Below are 21,446 nucleotides of genomic sequence, written 5' to 3'. Positions count from 1 at the left end.
AGGGAAAGACATTAAGCAAATACCTCCATATTTGCAAAACGTTGGACAGGTGCAAATCACTTACAAAACACACTAAAAAAAAAATTGAAGTTACTGGGATGAATTGGGGTGGCATTTAATTATCATAGGCACTTGAGCTTCCGCTCCTACTGTGACAAGCCCACTCCATTGCTGACACCACAATGCTTCCTTCATGATTATCCCACCTTCTTGAAGTTGCAGTTTCACTTGACTACATTGGCAACACGCTGGACCATACTGGCTACAATTCTTAAAATTTAAAAATACCTGCACTTTTCTCCTACACATGTAAATTCATGGTAGTTACCAAAACAATGCCATTCTAGTCGTCCTAAGGCATACTGAGGTACCCATACAGGGCTGGCCACTATGGGCCTGGACCTCTGAGACACCCATCCAGCTTTGGAGCAGCACATACACTAGGAGCATGTAAAATGATACTAAACCCCTGCATTCAGGCGCCTTCATCTCTCCCACATCATTCTGACTTGCATTGTTAGCAATGCAGCCCAGCTTACTGTCTTAGTAAGAAAACATTAACTTGTATAACCAGCACATTACTGGCAAATTTAAATGTATGCCAGACATTAAGCCTGTGATAAGGCTGTCTTACATATCCTGGACAGAACTTCCTAATCATATATGCATACAATTAATACAAACATGACGCAGCATGCAGGAAAGGAAAGAAAAAAGCTTACGTAAGGAGCAAGGTTTGTGATTCTCATCTAGGAACAAGAGGCTCTTTGTCTCCCTTTTAGTGTTAAAGTAACCTTTTACTGTAGAAAAACTGATTTATTTTCTCTTGGTCAGCTATTTCACTCTGCAATCTTAGATTTTTAAATATAGAGAACTTCAAAAATCCATAGAGGTTTCTTGATGCCATTCTATGTTTCTTTGGATTTAGGAGATCAACCTGAAATAGGATTGAAGTAGAATGTATGTGAAAGTATTTAAGCTAGGCTGAGCCTCTAAAAGCTGATTGGCTTTAAACTATCCTGCAATAAATGAATCACTGGCTTCAGAATAAGTATTAATGGCCATGGCTTTGCAAAATACTTTAAGAAAACACATGTATTAAAGAAGATATGACCCTTAATCATGACCCTTGCTAACACAGATATGTTAAGGCTATGTGAAATAGGGAAGTGTGCACTGTGCAGGATAAAAATCCCCAGCAATAGCTGCCGATCATGTACCCATGAAAAACAATGACCTTTACCCTGTTAGGAACTTTACACTTGCCAAATATTATTAGGGCAGCATTTCTTAAAATGCAAACTGTAAAACGTCAGAGAGCAGTTCAAGAAACAACAGCAAAATTCTCTCAGTACTAGGAATATATATGAACATTTTCATAATCCAAGTGAGAAAGTGGAACAAAATGGGACAATACAAATTAACAGATATTTAGAGAATGAAGCCTGATTTATCTGGATGTAAATCAAAACCATTGTGATAACTCTGTAGATGACACTCCTTGGATTTTTTTTCCTCCCCGAAAGACTAGATGTCTGTTTCATTTTAAAAAGGCTGAGAAATACCACACTGAAGGAAAAAAGAACTCTTGAGAAGATTTCTAAAAGAATCTTTCAGGAGAAATTTAATTTGCCAGCTTTTTTGGCTAGAAAGCTCTTTGGCTTACAGCTTTCAGAGAAAAAAAACCCAACAAACAGAAGGAAAACAGCTGTTTTTGTTGAAGCTATTACTGTACTTTGTAAACCTACAATGTAAGTGGAAAAAAACAGATTGCAAATTGTGCCTACTACTTTTTTTTTCCCCCTCTATTATTAATGCTTTGAGTAGTCTGAACAAATCTTAATTGTTTAATGAAGAAATGAATTCGGCATTGTGTGAATACTTAACAGACTAATGATCAGCAGATACTCAACCAGCAACAAGAATGTTAAATATGCATACAAATTGTTGTAGGACTATTTAAAGTTGATTCCAACTCTCAGAAATTTGCTAGGTACAACAATTTTAAGTACTATTAAATCACTTCTGAATAGTGAAATAGGTCTAAAAATAGAAACAGCAAATGAACCCATTACATTCAATAGCTTTGTAAGATTAACAGTTCATCTAGAATTTCATAATAGGGCAAGAAGTTGATGGACTATATCCAATAGACTTTAATTTCTAGCAATGCCTCTATACAGGAATCCATGTGAAACCACACTGCTCACAGGCAGGACTTACAAACTAGGCAGACAAGTCAAAGTTTGAAAAAGCTTCAAAACAGAACAGCTCATATTTTGACAAACTGTTCCTCTAAGGTGAGCACTGAGGGGAAAATTCTTGCTGTGTATTTCTTTTTTGTGTATGATGATTATGGTGTCTGGGATTCAAGAGTTAACACACAGCGTTGCTGAATAAAAAAGGCAAACACTGCTTTTTAGTAAACTGCTAGCATTACCAAAATACAGGATATTAAAATGATTACTTGTTCATAAATTGATTACTCGGTGTCATTTTTATCTTCCCAAGTGCACAGTGTAATATATAAAGTCAAAGCTAGCTCTGTACTTTTTAAAACCTTGTTTTTCCATTCTTCTTAGACTAACAAGAGTCAGAAGTTACCTAAAATAGCCCATTAAAATGGGCAGGAAAACCAGAAACAAAATGCAAATTCATTCTTCACCACACAGTGCAAAAATCATGGTCACAGCTTCATATTTAATGTGGAATCACTTTAAGTATACAGTATTTCAAAAGATCTAGAAACTGGTTAAGAGTTAAAAGCCAGTAGAACAAAAATACAGGAAATCCAAAATACATCTTTGACCTTTTTAATCCTAAATTTTAGGGTCACATGCCTGAATAGACAAGTTTGCATTATGAGGAAAGAAACTTTGGTATGGAGTTAAACTAGCCACATGAATAGCACCTGTAGCTTTCAAAATAAATAGTAATGGCTAACTGGACATCATGGCAGCAAGATATCCTCTTAAAAAAAGACTAAGAACAAGCACATGCTTGGAGCTATGCCACAAGGTTGGACAACAGAAACTAGTGTAATCCTTTTTTAAAATAACTTTAAAGCATTTCTGCTTTCTATATTTCTGATGCTGAAATTAGTAGGAAATCTTTCCTACAATGAGAAAGTTTTCCTTTTATTTGCAAACCACTAATGATCACTTCCTTAAAAATTGCACTCTGATGCTTGAAGAACACTGTATTACATTTTTTCTTTAAGTCTTTAGACTCCCTCTATTTTTCTAAAATATTGTATTTTTATTCCATAGGCCCATGCTGTTAGCAGTAGGTGTTGCAAACAGAAACATCCCCCTACTCCAGGAGTTACTTATTAAAAGGTCAAAGGTAATTTCGACCTCAAAATGGAACAAAAGGTTTTTTTAATAAATGTTACCAGAAATAACAAATGATCTCTGTAATGTGCAATACTCTCCTACAGCCATTGATAAAGTAGTTACCAGAATGTTAGTCTATGTTAATCTGTGTTTTATGGGTTTGCAACATAGCATAATACACATTGAACAGAATAAGTGAAACTTCAGCTTCCAGTGTATAATAAATTTTAGTCATTTAATAAATTTTAGTTTTTATTTGTGTATTCCACTGTAGTGCTGTGACAACAAATCACACCTGTGTACCAGAGCATACATCAACAGTATGATGTAACTTTACTTACACCACTGCTATATTTAGCTTTTTGAAAGAGACATAAGCATACACTATGGCCACATCAAATAATTTTCTGGTTTTTTTCTTTGATAACCTTCACTTTTTCAGTAATACTTCACTTTTAAAATTTGAATTATTGAAAAAATCACAGAAAATTTATACAGGAATAGCTATAAGGAATAACCTCACAGGCACTGATATGACAAACATTTATTTTAAGGGCTGAGAGGCATTAATATCATATCGACAAAGTTGATTGAAAAGAACGACTAACTTTGTCTAAATGGGAAATGCCCGCTTTTGCTTCTATGTTGAGAAAAGAAATTCAGAAAGTTATTTTTTGGCCTTGCTATGTCACAAAGTCAATCATACAAAGACCTACGCATTTAACCTAAAATTATAGTTTTAAAAGCCCTTCTATTGAAAACAAAAACATCATGCAAAACTTTGATCAATTATGCAGCTGCTTTAAAACTGTTGCAAGACCATACTGTATATATTAGCTTTTATACTGCTAATGCACAACTAACAGCAAACTTGATTAGATTAACACAAATTTGTCTTAATTACACCGTTATATCACACTAAGTAGACAAATGCCACAAGATTGGCAAAAACATTTAATTCTGAGCACTCAAATGGCAGGATAATTATGTGTTGTAACCCCTTCACATTTAGAAAAAAACATAATCCTGCAGTCTCACTTTACAAAAAAAAGTTCTGTAAAATATTAATTGGGAGGGGAACAGTGTATACTATCTAACTCAAAGTAACTTATACAACTAGTGTCAAAGGCAAACAAAAAAACTTCTAAATAAAAAGTCAAAAGACACATAGCAACAGAAACACAAATGCTGCATTAAATACAATCAAGATAAGAAGACAACGCACTTGTTAATAAAAAGGACAAAAACAAAAGAAGCAAAGTTACTAAAGTTAGCAACACATTTAAAGAAAATGCAATGAGGGAAAACTATTTTTTCCTATGACAACAGAGTTTCCATTTGCAGTTCTTCCATCCATAATTTGTCTGGTACAGTACATCCATTAAAATATCAGAATCTCACAGAAGAGCTAGGTTGTTCTCTTCCAAATCTAACTTCCGAGTTGGTTTTGGATGTTTTAAACAGACATTATTATGAATGAAGTAAAAGCAAGGCAACAAATGGACTTTTTATCACCTTGGATCTTAGCACTGATGACAAACATTTTTAAAAGTTATCATAATCTTTTTTGTCTTTTTTCCCCTCTGCTTCAAATCCATCAACCCCATCACTGTCCCTTCTCCTTTTACGATTATTATGGATGTTGAAGCGTTGATTCATCTGTGGTAATGGATCCATTCCTAAAACTTTGTGTATTTGACGGAATGCAAGGAGTCTCAGTGCAAACTAGAAAAAGGGTAGAAAAAAGATATTTCTGTTAGAAACAAATGCCAATTTTTGAGTACTTTGTCAAACAATTAATGAAGAACATCACCAGTGTACGATATTATCCCTAGCTCTCATTATCCCCTCTTCCTTCCCACGACAAAGTCAACACAATAAAATGTGTATGTCACATTTGCTGTTTCTGTACAAAGTATATCATCTTAAAAATAATGTACATGTGATTTAGCTGCTGGACTTGCACTGAAGCAGCCAAGGCTTGTCACATGTCCCATTACGTGTTAGTAATCTTTAGCAAAAGGATCAAATGAAGAGGTAGGGACAGTAACCTCTTAAGCTGCAAGTGTGAATGGTCAATACTGTAAGTGGATACAATAAATACTAAAAATTAAACTTACACAGATTGATTCATAAAATATTAAATGCCAATGAAATAAGAAAGGAAAATTCACGTCCACCATATAGCTCCGTTTAAAAAAAACAAAACCAAAAACCAAATCAAAACAAAAAATGCCCCAAAAACCAGCCATCAAATTTAGTTACTTCACGTATACGTTTCCTTACCTGTGCACTCGAAGTAATATCCTCTCGTTGCTGATCTGTCATTACAGCAAGTGTATCAAAAGGATCTTTTTCACAAGGGTCTAGAAGGCCAGGACCACCTACAATGGTTAGGCTAATTAGTAGCGCATCTCTACCTTATTTCAACCAAGATTACAGATTTTACATTAGTTAAGCATAAGTATACAGACACTGATCAAATGCAACTTGCCTTTAAGGATGATTCCTGAAGATATACACTCAAAAACTCTTCTCAGTGCATCCCCAGGACTCTGTGGTCCAGTAGCGCTGCTAATTGCTTTTTCCACAAGCAACTCCATAGCCTGCACCAACAATAAGAAAATCCAGCCGATTTAGAAGATGGATTAAAACAGAAAAAAGCTGCTACTGTTGTTCAATACAGAACTTTTGAATCCAGAATTCTGAAGAACATTACACGTCCCAGAACACTTTCATTTAAAATGGAAAAAAAATCCGGTATTTTATAAAGATGAATAAAAAGAAAGCTGATGCAAGACTAACATCAAGTACTGATATGCTTCTTCTCATCACAAGTTGTTCAAAAGTTTTGTAGAAATTTATACAGTAGTAGCTTACACATGCAGTTAGACAACTTGCATGTTGTCTAAGTCCAGCTACTTTTGGAGTGAGTATTAAGCATTGTGGGTCACCTGAATCTGTCAGCCACAAGAATAAACAGCACACAGTATATCTAATGAAATTAACAAGATGCTATAGAAAAATAAATTTTTTCTACAAGAGTACAGAAACTTAAAGCATCAAAAAATTAACAATCTTTTAATATTTAAGTGGTTACTAGTTCTTCAGTTTAGCAAAACTGAAGTTCACAGCAAGTCTTCTCCTGGATATAGGCTAACACTAACTCAGATGTTAAACAAGTGTAAAAAAATCTTGATGATAAAACAGGTTTTCTAAAATTTATACATTATTTGATATTAGTTAAAATGGTTTAAATGATTAGCTGTTTTTTCTGTATTTCCATTGTTTACTTTTATTAAGCACTATTTTTTCCAGAAAAAACTATAAAAGATAATTGCGGAAGTAAAGAATAGCTTTCCTTAGGTGTTTTTTCAGCATTAAATGGATGTTTCAATACTACATCTTTGGCAAGATTAATTCTTAAACGACGTGTCTCTCTCGGTTTTTGGTGTTTTTTTTTGTCCTCCCCCTCCTCACTGAGTTTACAGTTGTTCAAACGTTGCCTTTTATGTTTGCTTTGCAGGAGTAAATGTCTATTCTGATGCATGCAAGTAACTATAGGCAGTGTTGATTACAATCCTTCACTAAGGGTGCCCATTTCTTTCTATTTTAGCTGCATTTAACTGACAAATTTCAATTCTTGAGCATGGTATTTCCATACTCCCATTGTATCACTCAGGATTTAGCAACAGCAATTTAGTTGTTTTCAAATATGAAGCAAACTACAGCAGGAAAGGAAAAAAACAGATCATGTTTTTGCATTTATTCAAGTCTAGTTCTTTTGGATCCTCATAGCATACACTAAAGTCTACAACTTAATCCCAGGAAAATGTGAATTACGATGCCCTGGTGTTTACGTGCACGAACGGCTGGATTTCAAGTCTGAAAAATCAACCTTGAATAATAGTTCCTTCTAACTTGTAGGAACTTGACAAAATTCTTCTAATTTAGTTTTTATTTTTAGCTATATAAAGAGCATGCTACTAATGTCCATATTTAGACTTCCTAATATTTTCTATTTTTACAACTACTTAGGTTCTTTTTGAAAAGCTCTGGCATCTCTTTGGTTTGTAACAGGCTTCTAGCATACAGGTTAGGAGAAGTTCTGTATCCAGAAAAATATATTTCTTCAATCTGTGAAATTCCATCTGTGACTGGCAGAAATTACATATGTTTAAAATCACAATTTTCATTCTGTCTTCGTTTTTATCAGTAAGACTTTGCCAATGGGCCAAAAGAACAGCTGACTACACAGACTTCAATGCTGATTCATGTCACTGACTGCATCAGGTACCAGGAGCAAATCAGGAATCACTTTTGGAGAGACCTGAGACACAGCTAGGCCTGGCACACTGCTTCATACCTCTCTTCCCTTCTGGATGTGCCTTAGAACAGATAATGTGAGAAATAAGAAATAATATTCCTTGTTCTTCATCTGTGTTGCAATGCTATGTGTTGCAATAGTTCTAAGGATGGTTTTCTAAAAGTATGCAAGGGTTTATTCTTTGGCAACTCAGTATCATAGTGATATTAAGAGGGCACTTACATACTACTTAGCTTCTTTTAAGCTGTATCTGTACCGTGTATCTTTCATGAAATGTAGCACCGAAACTAGCACTTTTTTTTCCACTTTAAATATTTAAAAACCAGAAATAACTGCAATAAATATTATCATAAGTAATTTAATAAAGTTGTCTGCAGGCTTAGTACAGTTGTAAAACACTTCTCATTGAAGTAATGCCAACTGCTCAAACTGTCTTGACAATGTTAGCGCTCTTCCTGCCAAAACTGAAAAGGAAGCAGCACAGTGCAACAGGATTTGGTCTGTGAAACAAAACAGTCAGAGCTAAGTTTACTTCCACACTATACACGTTTCAGAGATTTTGTTTCAGCCTAACTTTGTCTGGTCCACAGATTGAACATCTGTTAATATTTGGAGCACAAGCTGCACTCCTGGAGAGCATCATTTAAGATAGTCAATGCAAAAGGAATGCTCGAAGAACAGTCGGCTGTAAGAATTAAGAGAGGTAACCCGGTACAACCTAGAGATCTAAGTGACACAGATTAAAATGCTAATGGTGACACATCCACAGACTGTACTGAAGTACTGTGGTGTATCATCTTGCGGAAGGGACATATTAATGGAATTACTATGATTTATTCTTTCAAGTAGCCCTTCTATTATCACAGAACTATCTGGGCACAGCTGACATTATTTTAAGTAAGTTTCATTAAACTTCAAGCAATTCAGAGTAGGTAGTTAGAAAAAATTAGATTCTTTTATACAGAGTAAAGGAAAAAAATGTTAAAATCTAGAATAAGAATGCTACCCACAAAGAATACAAAAGAACAAGACAATTCCTTTTGGGGAAAAAAAAAAAATTCCAGCTCCAAATGACAAAACCTCAGAAAATTAAATTTTTAGAGGGCATCTGGATTATTTGTTTGGAAAAAAACCCAAACAAAACCTGACATTACTTCTTGAAAAAGTCTAGATTTAAAAACTATGTTTTTAAAGTAAAACTTTCCTATGTTTTACTTGCAGTACCATGTGTATTAAAAAGACTCATTCAAAAGAACATTACTCACCCAGCTTGGAAAATCAGACCAAGTTGGAACTCGCTGACAGAGATCACGAAGAATACGTATGATAATCACACAGGACTGCAGACCATTAGCTCTAGCCTTAAGAGCAATACAAAATCAAATTAATTAATCCCAGCACCTACAGCAAATAGGACTTGTTGAAAGACTAAAACACCACTGTTCAATGGAAGCTCAGATACAAGATTGAAACAAATCATTCTACGACTTTATTCCATGAGCTGCCATTTACAGCAGTATTTTATACAGGGTTAGTAATTTAAGGCGGTAGAAGTCAAAGTGCACAGGTTATACAAGAATAACATTTCTTGATCCCCTGTACACTTTGACCTATGTTCACTTGTAACAATAAATACAGTATCTTTCTATATTAGAAATAAAAAGGATAAAGTAAAGATCTAAGAAATAGGTATAGAGACTGAAAGGTCAAGGGAATCTGTTTGGTTTCTTTATTGTGCCTTTGCCAGAATGCAAAGTCACTAAACCATTTTCCTACACTTAATGCACTTAAAGAAATAGGAAAAAAAGTCTTAAATCTAAACACAAAGCCTTAAACACATATTCCATTATTTAAAGCAAAGTTACTCTGCAGCCTTATGGAATATATAACAAATATACAACATATGATCACCCCAAGCGAGTCAAGCTTTCAACATCGCCTTCTCAATGACCAGAAAAAAAAATCATGTCAAATGAGCAATAACTGCATAAAGCAGTTCCTCCATACTCAACCTTCTACATTTAAATTTAGGGACCAGAAAAATACTAAGTATTATTAGCATGAACAACGCTGAGTGTTTTCACACAATTAAACATTTATATTGCAACTGAACTAATCTCTCATAAGGCTACAAGAAAAAAGTAAAATGATGTTCCGAACCTGGAACCACTTAGCGTGGCGTAGAGCAGCCAGAGCGTCAAGGCATTTTTGCCTGTCCAAGACGTCCGGTGGGTCTTTCACCATACCCGAGGTTACATCTAAAATGGATTGAATTGGCAAAATGCAGTGAGGAATGGGTGTTTGACCAGGTGAGCAAGACACTTCCTTAAAGTAGCTTCAATGTCACACATGCCATTTAAAGTTTAAACCCTTGAGCAACAAATGTAGATGTTCAACAAAAGCCATTCAATTAGGATTAGGGCATCAACCCAGTATGAAGATCAAGAGCATATTACACTTTAGCTCTGAAGTTATTTTCAAATGCATTGCGGATTATGCAATGCGTAGTACTTCTTTATTTAAGCTAACACTGGAAAAACACATATCCCCTAAAATTAAATACTGAAGGAAGGATGGTTGGACACAGTGCACCAGCACAGAGAACACAAGACAGAAGGAACACAAAAATCCACTTTAACCAAGTAGAAACATTCAAACTTAGTTTCTTGTAAATTTTAATGGTCACGTGTTATTTGGGACCTACGCTTAAAAGAAAAACTAAATATAACAAATCTTAAAAGCACTAGATGTTTAGTAATGATGTTATTTTTATCATACCTTAAACTTGAAATTATTTTGCTTTAAAAATCTTGACTAAAGGAATGTGAAATGTTCTTCAGTATTACAGAGTTCCATTACTTTCTACTAACCTCTCTCTTACTCATACAAGTAAAATTCCTCAGCCTATATGTGCTCCAATATCATTTAGGATGCAAGGATGGATCTGAAAAGGGACTGCTTTACTTGAAAAGTAAGGAATAGTTTAAAAAACAAAGCAGAATGTCTGACAGATAAAGAACATATAGTATATCTTGTATATTTAAATGTTCAGAAAAGGATTTAATTACCAAGCTGATTGCTTTGTTGCCAAAAAGGAAGAGACCACAGGCCCTTTTGGAAGCGGTTTAATTGATGAAACTGGAACCACTAAACAACGTGAAATGGTATCCTCAGGTTACTTAAAAATTGTAGAGTTACAATGCAGTGATCAGCTTTAAAAGTTCTTTGTTTCACTAATTATGAAAATGGCCATTGTGACTAGTAACGAAGTATATTGGTAGCATAACTGGTGATACACCAGGTAAGATGAAAAAAAAAGCCCTCACTCAATGGTACTCATTTCACAGGAGCTGGCTGTATGGAACAATACAGTTTACTCCAGCAAGATATAAATTCAGGTAAGTCAGACAATACATTTAAAAAAAAAAAAATATTTTGAGACTCATGAAACATGCTGGCAAGAAGAAGCTTTTACGGATGCTGCAGAAAGACAGCTCTGAAACCACCTATTTTACACAAACGTAAAATAAATAGTAGGGTACTTTACTATATAGGGAGCTAAAAAGCCATGAATGAACATGGTACAACTTTGCAATATTTAATCTGAAGTACTACATTCAGATTTGAGTATTTTTTATAGGATAGTCTGATTGCTCTGCACAAGGCTAAAAGGGGGAGGATTTCAAAATAAGAACAAAGCTGAGAAGAACATAGGTATCTTCTCACAGATATTCAAACTTATGGACTATATGTTAAAGTGGAAAGATGAAAAACTGCACTAAGGAGGCATTTACAGAGCAAATGAAGACATTTAAAACAGTATTTCCTTTAAAACAAAACAAAACAAAAAAAAACCCCAAACCTGAACCTACACAAGAGAGGTGCCAGGTAAGATAACTGATGAAACGAGTACAATCTGGATATAAGAGACAAGGAGTACATTTAGAGAAAACCCACAGCAGGGGAAAAAGTGGCAAAGTAAGGTTGAGAAATTAAAATAATAATATGGGTTGTTAGGCCTAGTAGCCTAATCAGTCAATTATTTACATTCTTCTAAAACTAATATGCAAATAGGTGACACTGTGCAAACTTTCAACACAATAATTCATTACATAATTTGAAACTCCAATTACTTCTAGCTCTGAAAAACTTCAATTTAGAAAATAATTTTACTAAAAAGAATTACACTTTATGTGCACAGAAGAGAATCTTATTCAGTGCTGAAAATGTAGATCTAAAATGTGCTACTAATAGGTATCATATGAATACCCTTGAAGCTTAAAAAGACTCTGAAAGTCAGAAGCGGCCAAGGCACCCATTGCACTAAGAATACATTGACTGAAAAAACGTATCAAGGAAACTCTTGTAATATTTAATCTGTGGATTTTTGCATCTGATTCACATTTCAGGATTAACCCCTTAAAGACTATTTAACTAAATTCAGATGCCTAACCTACCACCCTGTTAAGCTAAGACAAAAAAACCGAATTAATTTACAAAACACAAGCACGAATTCTTACCCTGTATAACTTAATTTATTACTAGCCTAAATATAAGGGGTTAATCTTCAGTTAGACATGCTGTGTCCACACTACCTCTTCATTAAAAGTTAACAGGTATATCAATTTCGGTAAGTTTTATTATGGGAAATACATTTTACCCAGTCAACTATTTCAAGACTAGTGTGAACACTGCTTAATTCTAGGAGAAAGACACAGACAAAAAGAAAAAAAACAAAACACAAAGTAACAGCAGATGCTAGGACTATGCATCCAAACCCCCTCCTTTGTAAAACATGGCAGGTGTGACACTGAGCTTTAGAAAACCTTGGTCAAAAATCCTTCCGATGTCTTGGCAGCAACCCCTGACAGGAATCAAGTCCCTCTGCTAGAAGGCTTTGGACCGGGGCTGTTAGCTAAGGATAAAAAAGACACACGCGCACACATATATGCGTTTACAAGTATGTACACTTTCTTTGCTGAAGGAAAGATTCCACAGCAGGGGTTAGAGCACTTTGAATATACCAGATTTGGTAAACTGTCAAACGCACAATACTGTAAGGAACAGTAATTATGCGGTTAACAATTTTATTCCACTGTATTTTTTTTTAGCCTTTTATCATGTAATGGAATTATTACACATCAAACATGATTCTACTCCACGTGCAAGTCTCAGTCTCATCTTTACTCAAACTGGTTCTTCCGGTAAAGCCTTCCTTATCACCTGAACTAGCTCCCCAAGCGGGCTAAAAAAAATGAAAACTTTAAACCATTGTAAGACACAGAGCATGAGAAGCTGCAGTAAGAAAAAACACAAACACATACTGTTACTCTGCAGCAAATAAGCAGCATCTTCGTAATAAGGCCTTCTTTGCTGCAATAATTTGCAATTCAGTCTTCTATTTGCTCTAGTTTCAAAAGTGAACTTTTCTGCACATCCATTTTATACTGCTCAGTGTCTTGAAGAGAAATCTAACTTGATTTTGTTTGCCTAGAGGCAGTACTGCATTCAGCAGTGAATAAACTCACAATGATCATTTTAATTCAAGTGTGGGTCAGACAAAAATACAGATTTGTTTCCTTTAGGTGACATAAATTAAGGGATTGATGGCAATAATTTGAAACATATTTTATTTTTAGTCCACATCATAGAATTTTAGGCCAGAAACCATTTAATGCAGGAATTAATATTGCACTTTTGCACAGTATATTAAGAAATAAACATGGTGTTTAAGGTTAACTTCATTTAATGGTTAATCTAATTTAATAATCCAATCTTTTAAGTATTCCTTATAAGCTTAAATAACATGTGAAGTCTGTTTCAGCACAGACAAACCAAGCGTCATGTTACACTTAGATTGTCAAAAAACAAGTAAAATTGGTTGGGTGTGACAGTACATATATAAAGCCTTTATAGCTAGGAATAATATGCACAGCTTAAAAATCACGTACAAAGCACTCTTAAAGACTCTTCAGATGTCATCCAAACCAGAGAATGCATCTTGAAATTTTTCTTTCTGATTATGGAGGACGACTTTGTTAACACAGCTTGTTTACAATGCACTAGTCACAGCTACAGGACATTTACTAATGCAATATAAAACCCTCAAGTATTTTAGAGGACATGTAATGATGAGATGAAATAAAAAAACCTCCGTGGCTTATATAAATACGTATATGCACAAGCACATGTATACATACACACATACAATTTTTTTCAACCTGCATATGACAAGTGTTAAGATAGCCTCAGATTTCCTATTTGTAGGTTCACTGTCAAACACCAGAACCCTGTTTGCCATGATCTCTTTCCACTATGAAAATACAGGATTAAAAGGAAACAAAAGTTAATTTTATCTGACCCGTAAACAAAAAGAACCAATGTACTGCAGACATTAATCATGCTTGTTGGTTTAAAAGCTTCTGGAGCTTTGAAAGTGTTACAGAACAGACCCTAAAGCAACACTGCTGGCACCAGAGAAACTGTGGACTTCAGAAATGTAAATTGATTTACAAGCTCCACCTTCTGCTTCAGCTCAATGACAAAGCCATTTCTTATTGTACTAGTCTGGGTTTGCCAGTTGGATAGAAGACTGATTGTAATACCAGGAGCCTAAATATACTCAAAAACCACTCCAGACCAAAAAGCAACCTCAGAGAGCTGGAAAAAATCGCATCGTCTTTTAAAGTTAGAAGCACTGTTACCATCAAAAGTATTATAAAAATGCATTTTAAGTGGTGCTGCTATCTGCAATGTGTAAGTGATGGTAATACTGATCCAGTTTAAATGCAAAAACCTGTGATTTGATTTTCTAAAATCATACAATCTTTCTCTTAGGGCAAGACTGCTCTAGAAAACCAGTTTATAGCCACTTGCTATAAAATACTTAGTTTTCCACATAATTTTAAAAGAGGGGAAAAAAAATAGTCGGTTGTACCTTTTCCAGAAAGCTGAGGTTGGACATGAAGTTAGAAATTTTAAAAATTAAATAAACGCATTGTATAAGCATTTATTTTAACCAACTGTTCTCTACCGAGACTGGTTGTTGAAAAACAAGGTTTCAATCAAATACATGTGCCAGCATGTTGCCTTCCAGGACCTTAACGCCGTCTTAAGCAGAATAGATAAACATAAAAAAACGGGTGAGAAAGAAGTAACATCTTTAGCAACTTCCCAACCTCCATCCCTCATGTTCTCCTCCCGAATGACTGGAGATGTCAGTGTGATAGTAACTTGCATTTTTGGTTCCACACACGAATTTAAAATTATTGCTGCTTCTGGGACTGCACACTTGATATCGTATTTCTCAGGACTTATTACCTAAATATCGAGAAACAGAAATTTCCATTAGCATGTGGCAAATGAAAGTATGAGGAAGAAAACGGATTTCACTATAGTCTTTTTAACAGCAAGACAGAAATTCAATATAATTATATGAACCAGATACCTCTGTATTCAAAGAAACCCCAGTAAACACAATTTATATATATATATGGACTTGCATACTGTTTCCAAATCATTAATGAAAATAGACAGCAGTCACCAAGCGTGTAAAAGAAAAAAAACTGCCCAGAAAGGAAATTCATATACGAGTAAATTACGTAACAGGAATCTTGACAGCGTTTGAGACAAAGAAAAGCCTCAGTGCCACTTAAAATGTCAGCTGGATATGTTCCTCGTTGGAAAATAGGAGCCTTTAAAAAGCACAAAGATGCAGTGGTTGTTCTTCAAGCTTGCAATTACAGGCTGGGTACTGCTAGGTACATTCTATACTCGGCTGTCACAACATGGTTAGAACAAAAGGCAAGATAAACACCAGGGGAAAAAATGTAAGAGTAACTAACAAGGTGGTTATGCCGAATTGCTTCTTGCAACTAGATTTAATAATCCTAAATACCCAAAAAGGAAGCTGTAGGCACCTCTGTCACCTTCTTCCACAAACTAGAGGGACAAGTGACTTCTCCACAAAGCCAGACCAAGATGTGCAGGTTTTAAATTTTCTTCTGCTTTTGTTACTTCAAACAAGAGCAAACTTAAGATTATTTTCTAATTAATCTGCTCCTGCTAAAGCTTCTACCATGCCACTGATTTTACTGAACATTTTACCAGACAGTACTGAAATACTAATGCTGTGACAACCATTCTATATTGACGGTGGACAGGCTTTGTTCAGCAGTGAGCAGAGACTTTACTCTATGCTTTCATTTCTTGTGGAAATACAGCAAATGGTTTATATGAATTCTAATGAATGTCCTAAGACTGCATGTACTTTTTTCTTTAAAAAAAAAAAAAAAACCAAAAGACAGTTCACATTGTGGAACTACAAAGCACTGACACATACAAATTGGAAACAAGATGTAAGTACAAACAGACTGGCAAAGAGAACTTTGACCTTCAGGAAGCAAGCTTCCTATAATACGGCACAAATTACCTCTATCACTGCTGGTAACTGGATAATAGTCTTTCTTTTATTCATTTCTATTTCCCAATTAAAGGAAATTTATTAAATGATGATTGATACTACACCGCTAGCGTAAACACCTAGACACGTGTATGGACACAATATACAGAAAGCAAAACATGCAGCATAGTCCCTGAATTTAGGTGGAAACACTCAGAAAATGGAAAGAAACTGAACCTGAGCTATGAAACGTGGCATGGTGAGCCTTGCAGACATTTGACTTGAGGACAGACTTTTACAGTATCTTTACAAAAATTCAAATCCAAAAATCTAAATTTTACTTACTGCAAGTTGTTTGGGAAGACTTTCCGCAATACGACTGAGTAACGTCTTTGAAGGCTTCTCAGCACATAACAAAACAAGATTGACGTTTCGGTCTCCACGGAGTAGCAAACCTTTAGCCAAAACGCCTACCCGTAAAACTCCTTTCAAAGCTCTGTGAATTATAGTTAAAAGTTGCATTTAAAATAATATAAAAACCTTAAAACTAATCCTAAGATAGAAAAGTGAAATAAAATAGGAGTATTACACATACTTTTGAGGCCATAGTGACATATACCATATTAACACCCAAAGAGAAGAGAATCTCTGGAAGCACTGATAACAGTGTAAGGAAAAACTTCAGAAACAAATGATGAAGTTCTTAAAAAGTAATTAAAAAAATACCTGTCTTTACTGCCATCTTTTTTGTCATCTCCCTCTTTGTTCTTGCTTTTTTCATGATCAGTCATGTTGTCAGAAACAAGTTTCAAAGCACGCTCAGTAATAGAAACGATTTTTTGGACTGCTTGAAGTTCCTCCTCTGTTGGATATATAGCAGCATGTTTGGTCATCACATAGCGGTCATCAGAGGAGTCAGGGCGGCGTAGAGGCTAAACAGACGAAAAAGCGTATTTCTGAAATTTGGGTACACTTCCAAGTTCAAAAATGCTAAGTGACCAAAAACCAAACATGTGGCTAAACAACAAAATATTCAAATGTCAAAAATGCTGAAATGTAATAAAACATGAATTGAAGTGTCCTGAACAACTTACACTGGTCACAATCAATCATGTCTGAAAAAACATTAAATGTATCAAAATCCCAGGGTCAAAAGTATCTCCCCAACATAAATACCTATTGTCTTTCTGTCAACTGGGAAATACTTGCAAACTGCTGCAAAATAAAGTGTCCATGACTGCTTTCATAGAATCACAGAAGAATTCAAATAGGAAGGGACCTCCGGAGATCCTCTAGTCTAATCTCCTATGCAAACCATGGTCAGCTATCAGTTCTTGAAAATCGCCAAAGATGGAGGCTGCACAACATCTGTGTGAAAAAAATTATTTCCTGTATTCAATCTGAACCTCTTTTGTCTCAGCTTAAGCTGGTCATATCTCGTCCTCTCATGACCGTAAAGAGCCTGGCTCCATTGTCTTTATAATGCACAGGTATTCGAAGGCTATTATGTCCCACTGAAGCTGTCTCTTCTCCAGGCTGAACAAGCCCAGATCCCTCAGTCACTCCTCACAGGGCATGCGTTCCAGACCCCTGACCATCCTGGTAGCCCCACACTGAACCTGCTATGGTTTATAGTATCTTTCTTGTACTGTAAAGCCCAAAACTGAATGTGGTATTGCAGTTTCGGTCTAACGAAAGTTGATCACCTCCCTTCATCTACTGCTTATGCTCCTGTTAATATAACCCAGGATGCTGTTGGCCTTCATTGCTGCCAGGGCACACTGTTGACTCATGTTCAGCTTGCTAGCTGCCAAGATCCCCAAATCCCTTTCAGCAGAGCTGCTACCCAGCCTGTCACTCCCCAGCCTGTATCAGTGCAAGGAGTTATTCCTTTCCAAGTGCAGCATTAGGCATTTTTTCTTGCAGAATTCCATAAAATTCCTGTTGGTCCATTCCTCCAGTCTGCCTAGGTCCCTCTGCATGGCAGCCCTGCCCTCAAAGGTATCAACTATTTTCCCCACCCCAAACTGATTCAGTTTCATGCCAGCAGCAAACCTGATGAGCTGCATTCACTCTATCACCTTTCAGATCATTGATAAGGTGCTAATGAGACAAATCCCAGGATAAACCCATATGGTACTTGCCTTGGTACTGACCTCCAGGTAGAGTACAACCCACCACTAACCATTATCCTCTGGGACTGATGATCCAACCAATTTTTATCCATACATTTATCCACAATTAGCTAAATAATGTTGTATAATGCAATTAAATAAAATAAAAATCAGTACACAAATCCAGAGTGACTTTGGATTTCAGAAGAAACAATATTTGTCTTCAAGGCATCCTTTTGTCATTTCAGTGGACTGATTTTGGAAGACAGGTCCACCTATACAGTTTCATTAGCATATAATTTCTTCACTTTTCCAAATCCTTCATTAAGAAACACTGGAGACAACTGAAGTAGCACTGAATAATTTATTGTTCTTAACTGTGCCTCCTGGTAGGTATGATTTACTGTTTTTTCTCAAGTTAAGAAACTCACAGCTGGTCTCCTGGTCTAACTCCCAGCAGGCCTAGAGGTCCTGGAGGGCCATGAGGATATCCTCCATCCGGTATTCTGCGACGGTCATCCCAGTGATGCTGTTCTTCCTCCATTCTCCTCCAGTACATGTCCTCTTCATATCGCCTGAAATACATGAATCAAAGTGTTCTCTTTATATAGCAGTTAACACTTGCGACCGTTCTAAATATATTCTTGTATGTCCTCACTAACTCATTTCTAGTAGTCACAAGCAAACACCAGTGAAGTCCAGAGGGAACTAAAATAAATGGTCATTTTGAAAGTGGGTCTGCATTTATAGCAAAATAATTCTAATTAAGTTTGCATTCCTCAGAGGGATTGAACACTAACAAACAAAAACCCCAGAGGGATAATGACAACTTAATTTAAAACAAGACAGTACAGAGTTCCCAAAACAAGTATTCAAAATAAGTAACTACAGAAGCAGAGTTAATTTTAGATAATCTGACTGCAGCTTTGTTTCATTGATAAAACAGAATGCATTACCTCATTTCCATCCTCCAGCGTTCTTCCTCTTCTCGCCTTCTCCAGTATTCTTCTTTCTGCATCTGTTTCCTCATCTTCTCTTCTTGAATTTTTCTTGCTCGAATACTGGGCTTTACTTCTACTTGTAAGTCTGGGTTTACTTTTTTCTAGTTCAGAAAAATAATAAATGAAATGTTGTTTTTCCTCTTGTCATCTCAAGGTTACAGAGTTCTTCTGACATGTTTAACACACACTATTGTCTGTGATAAAATCAAGGGGAATAAAATGCAGTTTTAGAACTGCATTGAGTGGGTAGTTGAGGATGGAAAAATCTGTGTCTGGTATTTTAAAGGAAAGAAATAGCAACATATTACAAATAGCATGAATTCCGTCTTCACTTATGTAAGAACAAAGCTATTTAAGATTAAAATGTTACGTGAAATACTAAGTAATTCGATGTTCATTCTGTAGCAGGTTGACTACTCCACAGCCTGAAAAAACATTTCATCTTAATTACAGTGTGCTTCCTGATGCCCTGTTCCTGAAGGGTCCCTCATACAGGGGCATAATCATGAGTTGCTGAGTAAAATCTTCTGGCAATTTTTTCCCTTCTTGCATCCCTTCCATGATTATGCAGGTCCACTGTATCTCCTGGGACCACAATAGATTTTTCCAATATAATCTTATAATAATCAAAATGCAAACCATATGTCAGTACAGGTATCTCTGCATTCATGACTAAACAATCTGCAACACTTGTTTCTCAAATGTCTCCACAAAGGGTTTATGCGGTTTATCCTGCCAAAACCATTGAGCACTACTATTTTACACTATTCCAAATTCACGGCAAACAACATAAAGAACCTACTGTTGCTTGCATATGTTGTACTGTATTTTAATGTTGCAAAGATTGCCTGAAAGCAATGTTCAAAATGTTTAAAAAACCACGCAAACGAAAATACAGTTTCACAGTCTGCATTACTTCTCTAAAGACTATACTACCTCAGAAATATATTTCTCAACTTTTTTTAATATGTTGTTTACTCAGAGCACCTACTTTTGTCTAGTCTTTAAATGTAAGAACGTGTAATCAGTCAGCTGACATCTGGCAGATTTTCAGATAGAAGCATTAGCATTTCTACTAACCTTATACTGAAGTCTGTGCCGCCTCCCTTTTAAGTGCATCTCCTTGGCATTGGGATCATTAAAACTGCATTCACAAAGTTTACAGTGAAAGCGGATCACCTTTCCTTCATCATTTCTTACCTGGAAAATAAAGTTATAACATATTTGGCTTTTTTTTTAAAAAACAAAGCTGATGTAAAAATTAATCTAATTCAGGGATACTGGATAATGTCTACCATCTCAAAACACGCTAAAACCACAATAACTGAAAGAAGGCAGAGTAGAACTTTCAATTCTGACAAACACACCAGTGTGCTTGGTAATGAACAAAGAACGAAGTTCTTCCATCCCAAAGAGTACACAGCTTTAAACCTGAGCCTGAACATACTGAGTTCAATTAATTACAAACCTGCAAATCATGAAAAAATTACATCAGACTTCATCCACTTATCTCATGCCACCCACACGAAGAATGCCCCACGGAACATAAAAGAAACATGCACAATACAACAATGTAAACATACGCACAAGCCTTTCCAGGTTCAATGCCTTGTTATTCTTATTTTCAAGGAGGGCCCAGGGAATTACAGGTCAGTCAGCCTCACCCACCTGGGAAGGTGATGGAGCAGCTAATCCTGGAAACCCTTTCCAGGCACATTAAGGGCAAGAAAGTCATCCGGAGTAGTCAGCATGGCTCCACCAACAGGAAGTCATGCTTGATCAACTTGATAAACTTCTGCAATGAAATGACCGGCCTGCTAGATGAGGGGAGAGCAGCTGATATTGTCTACCTGGACTTCAGTAAGACCGCTGACAAAGTCTCACCATAATATCCTCATACACAAGCTGTTGATGTACGGGCTGGATAAGCATAAAGTGAAGTGGATTGAAAACTGGCTTAATGGCCAGGCCCAGAGGGTGGTGATCAGCAGAATGAAGCCTAGTTGGAGGTTAATAACTAGCAGTGTACCCCAGGGGTCAATACTGGGTCCAGTCCTGTTTAACATCTTCATTAATGATCTGGGTGATGAGGCAGAGGGTACCCTTTGAAAGTCTGCTGATGACACAAAACTGGGAGGAGTGGCTGATATGCCGGAGGATTGAGCTGCCATCCAGAGGGACCTTAATGGGCTGGAGAAATGGGCTGACAGGAATCTCATGAAGTTCGACAAGGGGAAGAGCAAAGTTCTGTACCCAGGGAGGAACAAC

At 36.0% G+C, this 21,446-nt stretch overlaps 1 protein-coding gene across 1 annotated transcript; it reads right to left on the bottom strand.

Moving 5' to 3' along the window:
• Nucleotides 1-4,425: 4,425 nt before the first annotated feature.
• On the bottom strand, nucleotides 4,426-20,390 carry LOC104073868 (zinc finger RNA-binding protein-like; the record flags this gene model as incomplete). Its single annotated transcript, XM_009573800.1, is given in 11 exon segments — nucleotides 4,426-5,060; nucleotides 5,622-5,719; nucleotides 5,830-5,941; nucleotides 8,928-9,023; nucleotides 9,823-9,920; nucleotides 14,841-14,982; nucleotides 16,409-16,559; nucleotides 16,790-17,035; nucleotides 18,609-18,752; nucleotides 19,134-19,279; nucleotides 20,259-20,390. Coding segments are annotated over 11 exon segments (1,545 nt in total), but the record flags the coding sequence as incomplete, so codon positions are not given.
• Nucleotides 20,391-21,446: the final 1,056 nt, after the last annotated feature.

The sequence above is a fragment of the Fulmarus glacialis genome, unplaced genomic scaffold, assembly GCF_000690835.1.
Source record: "Fulmarus glacialis isolate BGI_N327 unplaced genomic scaffold, ASM69083v1 scaffold11913, whole genome shotgun sequence".
NCBI classification, from domain to species: domain Eukaryota; kingdom Metazoa; phylum Chordata; class Aves; order Procellariiformes; family Procellariidae; genus Fulmarus; species Fulmarus glacialis.
The sequence above is the reverse complement of the archived record's forward strand: the minus strand, read 5'-3'. Positions and strand labels throughout refer to the sequence as shown.